Source organism: Cherax quadricarinatus, chromosome 5, assembly GCF_038502225.1.
Source record: "Cherax quadricarinatus isolate ZL_2023a chromosome 5, ASM3850222v1, whole genome shotgun sequence".
In the NCBI taxonomy this organism is placed as follows: Eukaryota; Metazoa; Arthropoda; class Malacostraca; order Decapoda; family Parastacidae; genus Cherax; species Cherax quadricarinatus.
This window is the reverse complement of record NC_091296.1, coordinates 68662434-68679159: the sequence shown is the minus strand read 5'-3', so window position 1 is coordinate 68679159 and position 16726 is coordinate 68662434. Positions and strand designations below refer to the sequence as shown.

At 39.4% G+C, this 16726-nt stretch overlaps 1 protein-coding gene across 6 annotated transcripts in view; it reads left to right on the top strand.

The window, feature by feature from the left end:
• LOC128705274 (E3 SUMO-protein ligase PIAS2-like) overlaps positions 1–16726 on the top strand; it is a 102914-nt gene that overhangs the window by 41117 nt on the left and 45071 nt on the right. For all 6 annotated transcript variants that reach the window (XM_070103731.1, XM_070103730.1, XM_070103750.1 and 3 more), the window contains exon 6: positions 2117–2240. In XM_070103731.1, coding sequence (XP_069959832.1) covers positions 2117–2240 — 124 coding nt within the window. The remainder of the gene's footprint in view (positions 1–2116; positions 2241–16726) is intronic.

Below are 16726 nucleotides of genomic sequence, written 5' to 3'. Positions count from 1 at the left end.
TTAGTGGTAGCTGCAGTAAGAGTAAGGAGTAGATGGAGTGCCATCAGTGGGTAAGAGAGAAGTGAACGAACTCAGAGGAGACAGGGAAAAATAAAGTCAACTACTGGGAGAGAAGTGGACTAGAGAGAATATAGATAATGTGAAGGAGGTTAAAGAGGTATAGGTTAAATATAAGAAGGCACTGTTAGAGTGCACAGGAAAAGTTTGTAGGTATAAGAGGGTGGATGCAGATGGAATGAAATGTTGGAATGATGAGGTAAAAAGGGTGTAAGAGACAAAATGTTAGCATATGAGAGGTTTTTACAATGTAGAAATGATACAGGTCCACATTCCTTTATCCAAAATTCTGAAATTCGAAAAGTTTTTTCGTTGAGTGTGGAGCAAAAAAAAACCCAAAAATTATGGAAATTGAGTTAATCATATAGAAAAATAGCTTAACTCACTGGCAACACAATGGTACAAAAATTAATGTTCTATGACATTCCTACAAGGAATTACAGTAATTATGGTGACATCGCTGCTGGGCAACATGATTGCTCACGTCCCATAAATTTTTTAGGAATTTTTTCCTTTTTTTTTTTTTAAGTCCTTGTATTATTCTTTCTAATATAATAATTGACGATTTGGCATCATATGACAGTGGGCGGAGCTAATACGTTGACTTGCAACCAATCAGGAACAGTCTGGGAACATTAGATCACGTCAGCAGAATTCCTGCTCTCGTGGGGAAGGAGAAAATACTTTCAATATAACACTAATATCAATTCTACGGCTTATTTATTTATCACAGTTGATCTAATGTAACATAATAAACACTATAAACAACATAGAAACATGTTTTATACTCTAAAATGAATAAGAATAGACCATAATATGGCGAGTGTCCACCAGCAATATCGCATATAAAGTCATTTCCCCACCTTCCTATAACGTGTTCTTTGGCCTTGAGTAAGAGAAAACAGAGTTTTGGAGAGGCTGACTGCACTAGATCACTAGTTTCATAAGGAAAACACCGAAACAAAAGCGATTTTCTTGGAATTTTTTTTTTCCTGAGACAGGAGGCCGGTTGGCGTTCCAGGCGATTATCTCGGAAGTAAGTTATTGACTTATTTCATGAAGCCAAGCCTTTATTATTGAAGTATTATTTGGGATTTGTGTGGGAGTAAAGGGCAGATATTTTGCAACATGGCAAAACTTACAAATTATATTTTTTTGTAGATTAAATATAAAATATTTACGTGTATAGGGTTTCCCACCATCCAAAATTCACATTAGCATTGTTTCATGAGTAGCAAGTCCCAAAACAACTTTATATAGTGTCATTTAAACCGGGGATCTTGCCAAATGAAATTTTCAGTAAATTTTTTTTTTTTTTTTTTTTTTTTTTTTTTTTTTTTTTTTTTTTTTTTTTTTGGTTATCATATTGAAACTTACAGAAAATAAGGAGAGTGAACAGTTCTTCTTGTACACCAAAAATGAAAGAAATTGGATGAGAGAAAAAAACGAGGTCCAAATGTTTGATTATGGGGTGCTACCCTAGACCCCACCATTCTAAAATTCAAAAAATTCAGAAATTCGAAATACTACTGGTCTCAAGGGTTTTGGATAAAGGAATGTAGACCTGTATATGTAGAAGGCAGAGTATAGGGAGAGGAAAAGAGAGTGGTGAGGAAGTGCAGATGTTCAGGCAGTGAGTGAATGAGTGAATCAGTGTCAGCAAATTTTGTTGAGGATAAGAAAAAATTTTGGAGAAAAATTAGTAAATGTATATTGAAAAGCCTATGGAGCAAATACACTTGGCACAGGAATGAAAAAAAAAGAAAAGGTGAGAACTATTTGGCCAGTGAGTGCAGATTAACTTTTCAGATTTTTTTAAGCTGTGGCATGATTACGTGCTGAATAATAAATTACGCTGAAAGTGGCCTTTTTTCCCCCGTAGTTATGCATAAGTTTTATGTCTATTTTTTCTCTGTATTTTTTAGAAGCCATGACTTTAAAATCTCAATTTTTCTGGTGTTATTGACCTCATTTCCTGACATTCTAAACTGTAATTAAGTTTTTACACTTTTTAGCATGACCAAATTTAAAGTGTAAATTTTTTGCTTTCAACTTACAGACAAGTACACCTCAAGAAAAACTCAAGTTGTTCGTTCAGCTTGTTAAAAAACGCACGTCTGAAGATTTGATAGAGGAGCTTAAGACAAAGGCTCCCTTAAATCCCGAGGACACAATCTTGAAAAGTAAGTTGTCATCTCAGAATTTTATGCAAAAACTTGTTTTACCATAATGTTACTTTCCCGAATATAAGTTACTTATTTAAATGTATTGCATGTTCAATATTGTGTGTTTGTAAATGAATGGTGGTGAATGTGTTTACTTCTCTGAGTCACCTTGCTTTGCTGGTAAATGGCTTGTTGTAAAAAATGTAAATATTGTACCGCCATTTGATTACAGTAAGGGCAGATATGGCCAGAGGTCTGTGAATGTCACGTCATCAGCTAGCACTTGCTTAGTATCGTTTACAGAGGTTGAGTCATAGCTCTAGTCTCTGCTTCTTAACTCTCAAGTAGTTTCATAGATTCCTGACTTTCAGGTCAGGAATCTGTAAGCCACTTCAGTCATCGGCCTGTTGTTACACTCAGACTAGTGAAATAAGATGGGATATCTCAACTATTTTATTCTTATTTTTCTTTGAAAGAAGATCTCACCTGTTCTTTGGATAGTTGTGAACCATTTGGCATTTTAATGAAATCAATGAGTGATGCACAAATCAGACTAATGGGCAATATATTCCGGTCAACTGATGATTGGTGGTCAGCTGTACTGTTGGTCAGCTGGTAACCAGTAGTTTCTAGTCTCTGATATTACTAGTTAACTTGTTATTAGTAAAGTCTCAAATGCTTCAAGTTAACTGGTCACTAGCTGATCCCAATTTCAAATAGTACTACCAATCAACTTGTGACCAGTCATAACTACTACCAGCCAACTAAGCCCCAGTGACAAATATTGCCAGACTGCTGGTCACGAGTCAGTTCTTGATTATCAGGTTGCTACTTGATAATCTAACAGCTTGAGTTGTTAGGATGTGAGCAAGGTAACATAAAGGGATTGAGGGAAATCAGTTAGCCAGACTTTGATTTCTTGAGGTAGAACATTCAGTGCCTCCACTTAAAGAATGGTTGGGAATGTTGAATTGTGATGTACATGCAGTTGTGGCAAGACAACTCTTGAATGAATTATGGTAATTTCTTTCTTTGTTTAGGTCACCCTGCCTTGACTGGAAATGACAATCAAAACAACTTGAAAATAGTGTCATCTCCATTTTTTAGAGTGATTATCCCAGTCATGATGTGAGTAAAATGGGGTAGCGGTGTACAGTAGTACCTTGACTTACAAGTGCCCCACCTTACGAGTTTTCCAAGTTATGAGCCGTTGCTTGGTCGATTTTTTGCTTTGAGCTGTGAGCCAAAATCTGAGTAAAGAGCAAGCTTCAGATATACTGCCACTCGCAGGAGATACCAAGGAAATATCTAAAACCTCGATAATAACCAGTGTGTAACATCCTTTCAGTTTTGATACCACTGGTAATGTTATCCTGTAAGAATGTTCTATAACATATGCCCTAAGTAAAGAGAAACAATTCTGGAACGTGTAATACATGTTCTGCAGGCCAGCTGATTGGGTGGCTAATTTGCTTTGGCTGTCTCTATCTCCTTCTGTCTGTCTGTATCTATCTCTCTCTGTCTGTATCTGTATCTGTCTCTGTCTATCTCTGTCTCTGTCTCACAGGTACACATAAATACAGTTAAACAGTGTAAATTACCTAGGATAACCCAAAAAATCCAAACAAAGTGCTATTCTGTGCTTGTAGACATAAGGCATAATAAGCATGACTGGCAAGTAATACACATTTTCACTTGTTCAGGAATCAAACGTGACGACTCTGCATCGTGTGTAATACCTGTTGGTTCATGAGTGGCTCTCTCTCTGAGACAGAGAGACAAGTAGAAAGACAGGAAGACAGAAACACAGGCAGACAGAAAGACAGATAAGCAGAGACACAGATAAACAGAGCTAGACAGACAGATACAGACAAATACAGTGGACCCTCGGGTAACGGCAGCATTGGCTAATGTCAAAATCGGATAGTGGCACGTTTTTGGGTCAAAATATTGGCTCAGCTAATGCTTAAGAACTCGGTTAAGGACATTCATCCTGAACATGTCCGCACGGCCTGAGCCCATATAAAGGTAGTGTGCCAGTGTTTATAAGCCAGTGAGGACAATTCCACATGTACATGTGATATATTTTCTATTATTCCATTGTTTTTAGTGCTTGTAACTGCTAAATAAGCCACCATGGGCCCAAAGAAAGCTTCTAGTGCCAGCCCTGTGGTAAAGAAGGAAAGAAACACAATAGAATTCAAGAAAAAACTTGTAGCAAAGTACCAAAGTGGAGGAGGGAGAGAGAGGGGAGAATGTGCCTTCTGCAGTGATTCTGTGATATGTATGATACTAAAGCAGCAGGTATCGATAAAGGCTATAGTGCCAGTCAGCGATAAAATGTAGAAATAACAGTGTAGCAAGTAAGTTAAGCGAGTAAGCGATAGAAAAACGACACGAAAATAACTCTCCATTGTTGTTGAATGTGTATAGGGCCGCTGAACATACGCCGGCCTGCTATAAAAGGACCCCAATGGAAATAAGTCACTGACTTTTTTGGGTTATCCTAGGTGCTTTACACATATGCTGCTGTGCATGATAATCTATGTACGTAACTGTACTTGTGTATACCTGAATAAACTTCCTTACTTACTTATAAATTAAAATGTAAATCTTTCTTATTTATAAATTAAAATATAAATATTTCTTATTTATATATTACATACATTGTTTGAGTGTGAATAGTGGGGGTGGGTTCTGCTGCCGCCTCCACCACCACTAATATGTACGACTTCTCTCAGTGGCCCTTATAAACCCACCACCACCACCACTTACTCCTCACATACAGCCGGGCTGTGGCTCGTATGTTGGTTTGCGTGCAGCCAGCAGCAACAGCCTGGTTGATCAGGCTCTGATCCACCAGGAGGCCTGGTCTCAGACCGGGCCGCGGGGGCGTTGACCCCCGGAACTCTCTCCAGGTAAACTCCAGGTAATACATTATGACATATTTTATTCATTCTAGAGTATACATCATGTTTCTATGTTATTAACCCTTTGGGGGTCGACAGGTCCTCTCAGAGACTTGTTCTCAGGGTCGGCCAAATTTAAAAAAAAAAAAAATATTTTTTCTTATGAAAAGATAGAGAATCTTTTCCCAATCATAATGACACCAAAAGTATGAAATTTGATGGAAAACTTACGGAATTATGCTCGCGATGTTTACACATTGGTGATTTTGCCCACTTTGAGCCCTATTTTCGGCGAATTCCAGTGTACTAGTCGACAAAAATCATAACTATTTCACTAAAACTCCATTTTTTCTATCGAATGAGTACAAGAAACCACCCATTTACTGATTTCAACTATCCAATACAGTGGTCAGAATTTAGCAATTTTGCCAATTTCACACAAATTTGAAAAGATGCCAATTTCCGAATAGGGTCCAGAATAAACAAGAAAGACATTCCTGGCATTAAAATAACAAGTTCTCTGTTCGTTAGTCACATCCCCAGGCCCCTCTTATATTTCTTTGGCTTTATACTTTGAATTTTTATTCTTACAAAAAAATAAGATTTACTGTTATGCAGACTGCTGCATTAGTGTAGAAATGGTATAAATAATATCAGCGCACTTGTGAAAGAATATTAGACTCACCAGTTGATGTGTATTGGATGCTTGGCATGATTTGTTTACTTTTGAACTTTGGTAAAAATCGAACATTTCTGCTACTTTGAGCTCAATTTCAAGGTACTTTTCATTGTAAAACCAGTCAAAATCATCTCAATTTCTATAAAATGAGACCAAGAAAACTAGAATACAACAACAAATACTGTACGAAAATACTGTGAAAAGCCGCTGTTTTAATCCAAAAGCATGGTCAAAGTTTTTTTTTTCATTACGCACTGTGTGCTGCAGGATTTTTTTATACTGTGCACACTGACCACATAGACCCATTCTTACATGTCAAGTGGGTTTTCGATAACGTGGATGGGGTAAGAATACTCACGTAGGCTGATAGTACGTATAATATAACGGAAAGTGTGGGAAAGCACCAACAGCCGACCTGCCTCTCTCTGCTCCCTATCTTCGACTGACCCACAAGTGCCTACGGGTGAGGGTGTTTGAAATCCTGCTATGGTCAGCAGCAATATGAATAATCAGTCAGTGATTCACGCAGACGGTTGGTAGTGAGTCATCTACTGGTACACTGGTTACTGGTAACTGGTTACTAGGAACTGGTACTACTACTGAGAGCTTGGCGACGCTAACGTATGTCATCCCGACATACAACTAATACAAACTAGAGACGGCAGGTGTACGGCTTGGGCTGATTCTATACAATGTCAAAGTACACAACAGTTGAACATTATAACATACATAAGTAGAATATTGGAATGGAAGCTTACGTAACTGAAACTGTAATGCAATACAAGGTATAATATAGCACAACTCATCGAATGAAACTCAACGTTAGGATTACACAATAGAAGTGATAAAAAAAATTTGATCGATCCATCTGTATTCATGTGATCTACATATTCTGAGGAAGGATTATATACAAAGAAAGAAGTGTTTAACAGAAGGCAGATTCGATGCACTCAAATCTAGACTGTTAACTCTCAGAATTCGGAGAGAACGTGAACACAAAAAAAAAATTCTTGAATACTGATAAGTTGATACTGTAATTATTCATCTATACAGGTTATTTACATTTAACCCCAACTCTGCTAGGGTGAGATTGATATATGCAGAATGGGTGTCATCTCTGGGAGGATCAAACTCTGTTGCACTGGCTAACTCATGCTGTATTTGAGGCAAATCTGAATTGGAAGTAACAAATGATACTTGAGGATTTCTCAATACCTGTCGTGTACGTAGGGAATAACGACATTCAGGTTGATCGTTTGACTGAGTATCAGAGGTAGAGAGTACAGGATCAGGAGGATTGTCAGAGTCTGTCACATTAGTCTGGGTTGGAACATCATTATCATCACATACTAACTTCATATGATCTAAATGCGATTCTTTATACTGACCAGTACTAATTTCTCTAACCTTATACTTATTACCAGTGATATGCTCAACTACTCGATAAGGACCAACAAACTTTTGATCAAGCTTAGGCATTGCAGACGTTTTGTTAAAGTTAGTCAGCATAACTCTTGAACCTATTTTGATTTTGGATGGCTTTGCTCAAGTGTTTGCGACTCTTGTAAATTCTGCTGTTGATTTATGAAGTGTTTCACGGATTCTTCTAAAAACACTTTGAGCTAAGCTGGTACGAGTTGCTATGAAATCATCAAGGTTGTAATTTGGTTTCGGATTAGAATATAGCAACTCATAAGGCAAACTTTTATCTACACCATACAATGCATAATGTGGAGTGTCACCTATAGAAACATTGTAAGCAGAATTTATAGCACACTGCACATCAGGTATAACTTCATATCAAGTTTCACTGCTGGGATTGATAGTGGCTCTCAAGACATCAAGTACTTTCTTATTGGTACGTTCTGCTAACCCATTGCTGGCAGGATGATGAGGAACAATGGTGGATTTAGAGATCTTGTACAAGGTACACAAATTTTCAAGAATCTCATTACAGAATTCACCACCATTATCTGTTACTAGGGACTTAGGGGTGGTATGCCTGCAGATAATGCGTTCTTTAAACGCTTTAGCTACTGTCTCGGCAGTCTTATCTGCAATAGGAACTAACTCACAATATCTGGTGAAATGGTCTACCATAACACATAGATGTTTGTTGCCCTGGAGGGAACATTGGAAATTAGTTAACAAATCTAGCGCAACTCTTTCCCACGGTTCGCTAGTGGTTGGATAAACTTGGATTGGATTAGGACCATTAGCATTACCTTTATGATGCATGCAGACACTACATTTCTTAACATACTCAGAAATATCAGTTGCCATACGAGGCCGAAAGTATTTCAATCTGGCTTGTTTTACTGAACGATCCATACCAGGGTGCGCAACACCTGGTACATCGTGAACTAGCTGTAAGGCTACATTCACTAGTGACTGTGGAATTACTAACTGGTAAACTCCTCTGCTAGGAGTACCCAACTCGGCTGTTCGATACAGTAATTCTTGGTTCATGACAAAGTCACTGATGGGTGCTGGTGGCTTCACAGTCAGAATAAGATCTTCCTGGAGCAGGAATCGAATCACACCAGACCACATGGGATCTGTTCGTTGAGCATTCTTTACATCCTCAGCACTAAATGGAGGGTCTGCAGTTACTATACAACTAACATGTCGCGATAAGGCATCTGTGACTACATTTGACTTGCCAGGTAAGTGTTCAAAGGTGGGATTGAACTCTTGGATAGTCAAGGTCCATCTGGCAAACCTTCCAGTAGGTTGTTTGTTCTGGAATAAAGGTATCAGTGGAGCATGGTCTGTCAAGACATGAACAGAGTACTGATAAATAATGTCTCGGAAGTGCTTTAAAGACCATACTATTGCTAAAGCTTCTTGCTCAGTTACTGTATAATTACATTCAGCCTTCGTAAGGACTCGGCTAGCAAATGCAACTGCGTTGTACTTGCCATCGGTCTTCTGAGCTAGTACGGCACCTATGCCAATTGAACTAGCATCAGTTGTCAGATAGAAGGGCTTAGAAAAATCTGGAAATTTCAAAATTGGAGCAGATGTTAGCTTTTCTTTTAGAGTTTGGAATGCTCTTTCTTGATGGAAGGTCCAAACAAAAGGAGCATCTTTCTTAAGCAACTCAGTTAGAGGAGCAGCTATGGAAGAAAAATTGGCAATGAAAGATCTATAAAAACCTGCTAAGCCCACAAAGGATCTTACGGCATCAGCAGTTTTGGGAGTTGGAAAATTTAGTACTGCAGTTACTTTACTTTGGTCAGTCGTAACCCCTCTAGGAGTGACTACGTGACCAAGAAACTTAATTTCTGATCTGAAAAATTGACATTTAGACAGTTTGATCTTTAAATTGGCTTCTTCAAGCTTACCAAGTACTACATCAAGTCTTTTCAAGTGTGTATCCATGTCTTTAGACATGACGATTACGTCATCTAAGTACACCATAAGTGCATTCATTACCTATGAGACCTCTAAAGATATTAGTCATGAGCCATGAGAACGTGATAGGGGAGGATTGTAATCCAAACTCCATATGGAGGAAGTGATAATGACCTGTAGGAGTGGAGAATGCAGTTAGCTCTTGGCTGTCCTCGTGAAGAGGGACAAGTCCAGGGTTGAAAAGACTTTGTTATCTCCGATGTTACGTAAAAGATCACCCAGTACAGGAAGTGGGAAGCGATCTGGAATAGTTTTCTCATTTAACTTCCTAAAGTCAATCACTGGGCGCCAAGTACCATCCTTCTTAGGTACTAGGATCAAGGGCACATTCCAAGGTGAATTGCTAGGTGCAATAACTCCATCATCAAGCATTTGATTGATCAATTCTTCTGCGACAGCAACTTGTGAATGAGGCATTCTGTACGCAGGTATGTAGATAGGTCTAGTACCAGGTTCAAGTGGAATACGATGGGACAATAAGTTCGTTATACCCATCTTCTCACCTGGTAAGGCAATGGCTTTACGACGTTTGTTCAACAGAGTCAACAAACGCTTGACTTCATCTGGGAAGTCAGTGGGAGCTAAGTCTTTCTCCTCAACTGGTGGAACAGATTGATCCGGTGAAGTGGATGAGGTCTCCCCGGTAGAAATAGCACCGACCCACTGGTCAGGTGACAACTCATCCTCTACCTGAACAGGGTAAGGATAGTGAACAAGGTCAACAAGATTGGTATTTGCTCTGAGACGAACACTGTGACCAGAAGTGTTAGCTAGGAAGAAATGGATCTTACTATCTCTTACAACATGTAAGGATGGTTCAACAAATAGACCTTTTACTTTGCAGGAATCACTGTCAACTAGGACGTTATCACCATCTGGAACACTAGGAACAACAACAGACACTCTAGTGAGGGCACTAGCCGCGACAGAAACGTCTTTCTGCAGACGGCGTGTGACATCAACAAGAGATGGCATTACTAGTTGCAAGTAATTGTTTTCCGACAAGGCGTCCCCTGTGGAGATACTACTACTTGAACTAGCAGACATTGCAGGGATAGGCTCAGCACTCAAGGTAGTCAGAGCGTCCTCGGACACTTGAGGTAACTGGACACTATTTTGTAAGTCTGAAGTTGCAGGAACACAGACAGGAGTGACAGGATCATCAGTGCCTGACCGCTTGGGTATGCTACTGGAAAATGCACTGGCCTGTAAGGACTTAATTCGAATGTCGTACTCTGCGGCAGTATGGCAGATCTCGGATCCAAGCTGGTAACCCCAAAATGGTACGATCAAGTCATCAATTTGGGCATGCCATCGATAAGGGTCGAGCACAATGCGTAAGTCTCGCATGGAAGCAAATCCCAGTAGAAGGTTACCAGGGAAAGTAATCTGGTCGACAACAAGGAAGGAAGCAGTGAAGTCTCTACCTTGGATAGAAAAAGTGAGGGAAGTCCGACCTCGGACACGCAGGTGAGAACCAGCTACTCCACTAAGGGAGGACACATGAGTCGGTTCTACGAGAAGGACATGTCGTAACTGCTTATCCCTAAACAAACTAGACCTGATAATATTGACTTGCGCACCAGAGTCCATGAACAAATGAACGGGCGCATTATGAACAGATGCTTGCACTATAGGGCCTATGGTTGCATTGGAAGTTATGTGCAAACAAAAAGGTGGATTGTCATCAGAAAAGATTTGTTCCACTTCATCCCCAAAATCATCTACGTCAGAGACATGTGAAGCAACATCATCAGCAGGATTGTCATTCTCGAGACTGCTTAAGGCTTCAAAGGAATTGTGAACGGGGATGGTGTACTCATTATCACCTACTGTCACCATGGGACGGTTTGACTGGGGCGCTCGAATTCCCCCGAATTGGAAGAATGAGCCTGGTTCTGGTTAGTTTGAGAACCACGATGTCTGTTTCCTCTACGGGTTCTGCGGTTGGAACGGCCACGGAAAGACCTAGAGTACTGAAGGTTGTAGAGAGCATTGCACTCAGATGTGTCATGTCCATGTATTCTATGATAAGTACAGTAGGGAAGATCTGACTGGTACTCATCATCAGTACGACGCCTCTTAGGATAACTATCAGGACAATTAATTGCAATATGGCCACGGAAACCACAGTTGTAACAAGTGCGCTGACTATGGTTACTGAATGTACTATGAATACTACGAGGTTTATAATGACTCTGTACACTGGTCCTTGGTGATCGCTGAGATGGTTGACGACCATGATTTGTCGCTGTGGCGCAAACAAGAGGGGGTGCAGACTGAGGCATAGGTGTGAAATTACTTTTGATACATGGGAAAGTACCCTGGGGGCACAAGGAACGTACGTGATTTAGGGCTGTAAGTGGTTCCATCGTCACAGTTGGAGGATTAGCCTCATAAGTACACACGGAAGCAGGCGGCATTAGTTCTTTGATTGCTCCAAAAGCTGCTATTTTAGCAAACGACGCTGTGGATGGTTTATCCTCGTCAGGGACAAAAGCTGAGGACTGAACAGCATTGATAAATGATGATAAAAGTTTGTCTAATCTAACAGCAAATGCACTCAACGATTCATTAGTCATGGGTGTAGCATTCACTAGTTCCCTAAGAACGACATATGGATCAGCTGTTTTTACTGGTACGAGGAAAGAACGAATCAGTTCCTCATATTGTGACCACTTAGTAAGATTCCTGAAGTCTCGCATATCAAGGAGATCAACAACGTGAACAGCAGCAGGGGACAGATGAAGAGCTTCTTTCGCAAGTCTGATAAGACTTTCCTCTGAAGGAGGACTGTCAACTAGAGCATTAACATGAGAAAGAATGGCAGTAAACCATGCTTCAAGACTATGTACATGGCCATTGAATAAAGGTAAGGCATCAAGGGAATCACGAGTAAAACTATAGTGTCTCAGTGTCTGGGTCGGTCTGTCAGTTGATAAGGAACTGAGGACTGATGACAGGAGCAGCAGTAGCCTGAGAGGTCTGAGTGTCGCCATTCACTAAAGTATCACTTGAAGCTATGTGAGACATAATGGCAAAGAAGTTGCACAAGAACAAATAAGGCAAAAATAATGAATAATAAGAATGATACAAAATGCTAAAATTAAAATAAAAGAGATGCAACTAATTCTGCAGAAGTAAAAAAAAAATGTCTAAGATACACTGCAAGAGGAAGAACAACTCAATGTAAAGGACTGCTGGACAAGATAAAAAAAAGTACATTGGAATTTACAAGTAAAAATATCACTGGAGACTGAATTAAATGCAAAATGAGCTGTCTGTACTCTTGCTAATAAAGAAATTAACTAATAAAATTGTAAATCAATATAAAAAGTAAAAAATAAAATCACTAAATTGTATGCAACGAGGGATAACTGGGAAATTTAAATATATTCTAAGAATGCATAAACAAAATTAAAATATAATACAAAGACAACATGAGGAAAAATAATAAAATGAAAAACAAGACACTCAAACAATAATGAACTGAGAATAATAATGCATAAAAATAACAATAAAAGAAAATAATTCACTGCAGAACAAGTGCAACAAAATAATTCACTGCAGAACAAGTGCAACAAAATAAGACGCAGAAATAATCATTACAGTAATAAAAGTTACACTGGGAAAATGTAGGTTAAATAATAAAATAAAAATATGAAGAAAAACTGATTGAACACTTTAACTCTTAATTGTAAATTAGACAAAACAATTTAAACAGAGTAAAGAAAACACTTTACGTTAAAAAATAAATTTAAATTAATAAGAGTGAATTTGTTCAAAGAAATATGAAAAATATGAATAAAAATAAAAAAGAAACAAAACTGGAAGTGTAACACTTACAAGTGGCGGGGCACACACAACATATTCACTTATTCATTTTTTTAGTATATTCTTACAACAAAATCTTGCTGTGACTGATACGACAAAAATTGCTGGCAAAAATAATGGTACACAAGTCTGCGAAAAGATCAGGGAATGAGACACTGCTGGACACGAAAAAAAGACACACATAGAAATAAATGGATAATTTGGTATACGACAAATACTGGAGAATACAATGCTGAAAGAACACAAGATAAAATAAAAAAAAATTGAATTATTTCACACGGAGTGACTGACTGGTACACTACAGAATAATGCTTACTACAGACAGAGAGTAGCATAAAAAAAAAAAAAAAAAATTGAATTATTTCAGATAAAACTACAGAATTATAAAAAGAGAGTGCAAAAAAAAACACAAGAGATGAGCAATAACACTGAAAAATATTGCAAAAATAATGAGTCAAAGAAACACTGAGTCTACACTGAAAACACAAGGCTTAGAGTACACAAGAAATTAACTGTAAATGTCTCACACACACAAATGTCTTTAAATGCAAGAAAAATGTCTCTAAACAGAAAATTATCACTGAAGTCTGGAGTAGTGTAGATGGAGTGACTAGTGATGAGGAGAAGACGTCCTGTGCGGAAAAAATGCACTTTCTAGGTGAACTCACATAACTGGCTTTATCGTTGGCGCTCAGCTACAATCTCTTGACCAATTATGTGAGCCAAAGTACTAGGACCCAGTACAAGGGTGGAAAAAGAAAAACCTCACAGGTAGATGAGGTGGGGGGCGGGTGGTGGTGGTGATTGGGTTGGTTGTGGTGGTGGGGGCAGCGGAACAAGCTGGCCCTGTGTGCTCTCACTGCCACGCACTTCTCACCACGCACAAGGTGGCTTAACTAAATCACAATGCCACAGGGATGATGAAGACCACTCTTACCAGCATCCAAGCACAAGTGATATATGAGACAATACTTCAGAGGAACTTGTGTGGCTACTTCTCTCTCTCAGCTGGGTTAGAAGCTGAGTTGGCTGACTGGCTTAACCCACGAGAATGGCTGACTGGAAGACGTGTAACGATGCACACAGCATGAAGGAGCAGGTGGATGACAGGAGACAAACTGGATGGTAGGCTGAGGCAGGCTGACTAGCGTTCACTTCCACATTCTGGCTTATTGACTGGCTTAATTGCAAAATCCGGGTCAACCCCTCAGAGATTGAAGCAATTAGCACACGAACTAAGCCAGGAAGCTTGAAAAACGGCTGCAACAGGCTTGCAGGCTGGAGTACACAGGGTGGTGTGGTGAGGGTAAGCTGCTAGCTGGAGGTGGCTGAGACGGTTCACCTCTGACCTGCCGGGACCCCACAAACAGTCTTCTAACGTCTGAAATACCCTTAAATCCATGCCCACACCGGTGCCACCATTTGTCAAGTGGGTTTTCGATAACGTGGATGGGGTAAGAATACTCACGTAGGCTGGTAGTACGTATAATATAACGGAAAGTATGGGAAAGCACCAACAGCCGACCTGCCTCTCTCTGCTCCCTATCTTCGACTGACCCACAAGTGCCTACGGGTGAGGGTGTTTGAAATCCTGCTATGGTCAGCAGCAATATGAATAATCAATCAGTGATTCACGCAGACGGTTGGTAGTGAGTCATCTACTGGTACACTGGTTACTGGTATCTGGTTACTAGGAACTGGTACTACTACTGAGATACATATGTAGGCCTACCAGCTTTCTTTCACTAGATTTGAGGGCACTAGAATTTAGGCGTACTAGTACGTCAAAAACCCTGGGTCATAAGACGTACTAGTACGTCCGAAACCCCCAAAGGGTTAATATTGTTTATTATGTCATATTAGATGAATTGTGATGGATAAATAAGCTGTAGAGATGATATTAGCGTCATATTAAAGTATAATAAACTCGCTTTCCTCTCGCCTCCTACCTGTCTTCCATACACCAACAAGAGTCAATAAAGGTAAGTGTGATGTTAAATGTTTATTTATCCATTTTATTAGTGCTTTATATTTATTTGTCATTGTTTTCTGTATCTTTCTTTCAACACACCGGCCATATCCCACCGAGGCGGGGTGGCCCAAAAGGAAAAACGAAAGTTTCTCCTTTTACATTTAGTAATATATACAGGAGAAGGGGTTACTAGCCCCTTGCTCCCGGCATTTTAGTTGCCTCTTACAACACGCATGGCTTACGGAGGAAGAATTCTGTTCCGCTTCCCCATGGAGGTAAGAGGAAATAAACAAGAACAAGAAGTAGAAAGAAAATAGAAGAAAACCCAGAGGGGTGTGTATATATATGCTTGTACATGTATGTGTAGTGTGACCTAAATGTAAGTAGAAGTAGCAAGACGTACCTGTAATCTTGCATATTTATGAGACAGACAAAAGACACCAGCAATCCTACCATCATGTAAAACAATTACAGGCTTTCGTTTCACACTCACTTGGCAGGACGGTAGTACCCCCCTTGGTGGTTGCTGTCTACCAACCTACTACCTACTGTTTTCTGTATGTATATCTATATCTAATCTTTAAAAAAAATATTTTTTAATGCTTTTGGGTGTCTGAAACGGATTAATTGGATTTCCATTATTTCTTATGGGGAAAATTAATTCAGCTAATGGCAAAATCGGTTAAAGGCAAGCTCTCTGGAACAGATTAATGCCGTTACCCGAGGGTCCACTGTAGACAGATAGAAACAAACAGATACAGACAGACAGACAGACATGTTTATGTGTAACGGTGAAAAATAAAGCCAAGGCAGTGCATGATCATCAAATGTCACTCCACTGCTGCACTGTCAGCAGTGGAGTGACACTCATCTTACACCGTGCTTCAAGGAGTTTCATATGTACTCCAGCATTTCTGAAACATTGCTGGGATTGGCAAAAAAGGCAAGAATAATTTCTTATTTATAAATACACATTTTTATTATTTAGAAACCTGTAACAAAAAAATATGTTTTTTGGGGGGGGGGCTGGAATGGATTAATGGCATTTCAATTAATTTCAATGAGGAAAATTGATTTAATATACGAGCAAATTGAGTTACAAGCTTGGTCACTGAAAGAATTAAACTCGTAGGTCAAGGTACCACTGTATTATCAATGGTTGTGTCTGTCAAGCTAATGTCCTGCCTGAATGGAGTCCAGGTTTCATCTGTTACTCACACCGAGAGGTGTGGGGGAATTAGGAAAATGAAGGGGCCACGGGGTACACACATTCCAACCATTATATGGTTGTTACACTTCTTTCAACACACCGGCCATATCCCACCGAGGTGGGGTGGCCCAAAAGGAAAAACGAAAGTTTCTTCTTTTACATTTAGTAATATATATACAGGAGAAGGGGTTACTAGCCCCTTGCTCCTGGCATTTTAGTCGCCTCTTACAACATGCATGGCTTACGAAGGAAGAATTCTGTTCCACTTCCCCATGGAGATAACAGGAAATAAACAAGAACAAGAGCAAGAAAGAAAATAGCAGAAAACCCAGAGGGGTGTGTATATATATGCTTGTACATGTATGTGTAGTGTGACCTAAATGTAAGTAGGAGTAGCAAGACGTACCTGTAATCTTGCATGTTTATGAGACAGACAAAAGACACCAGCAGTCCTACCATCATGTAAAACAATTACAGGCTTTC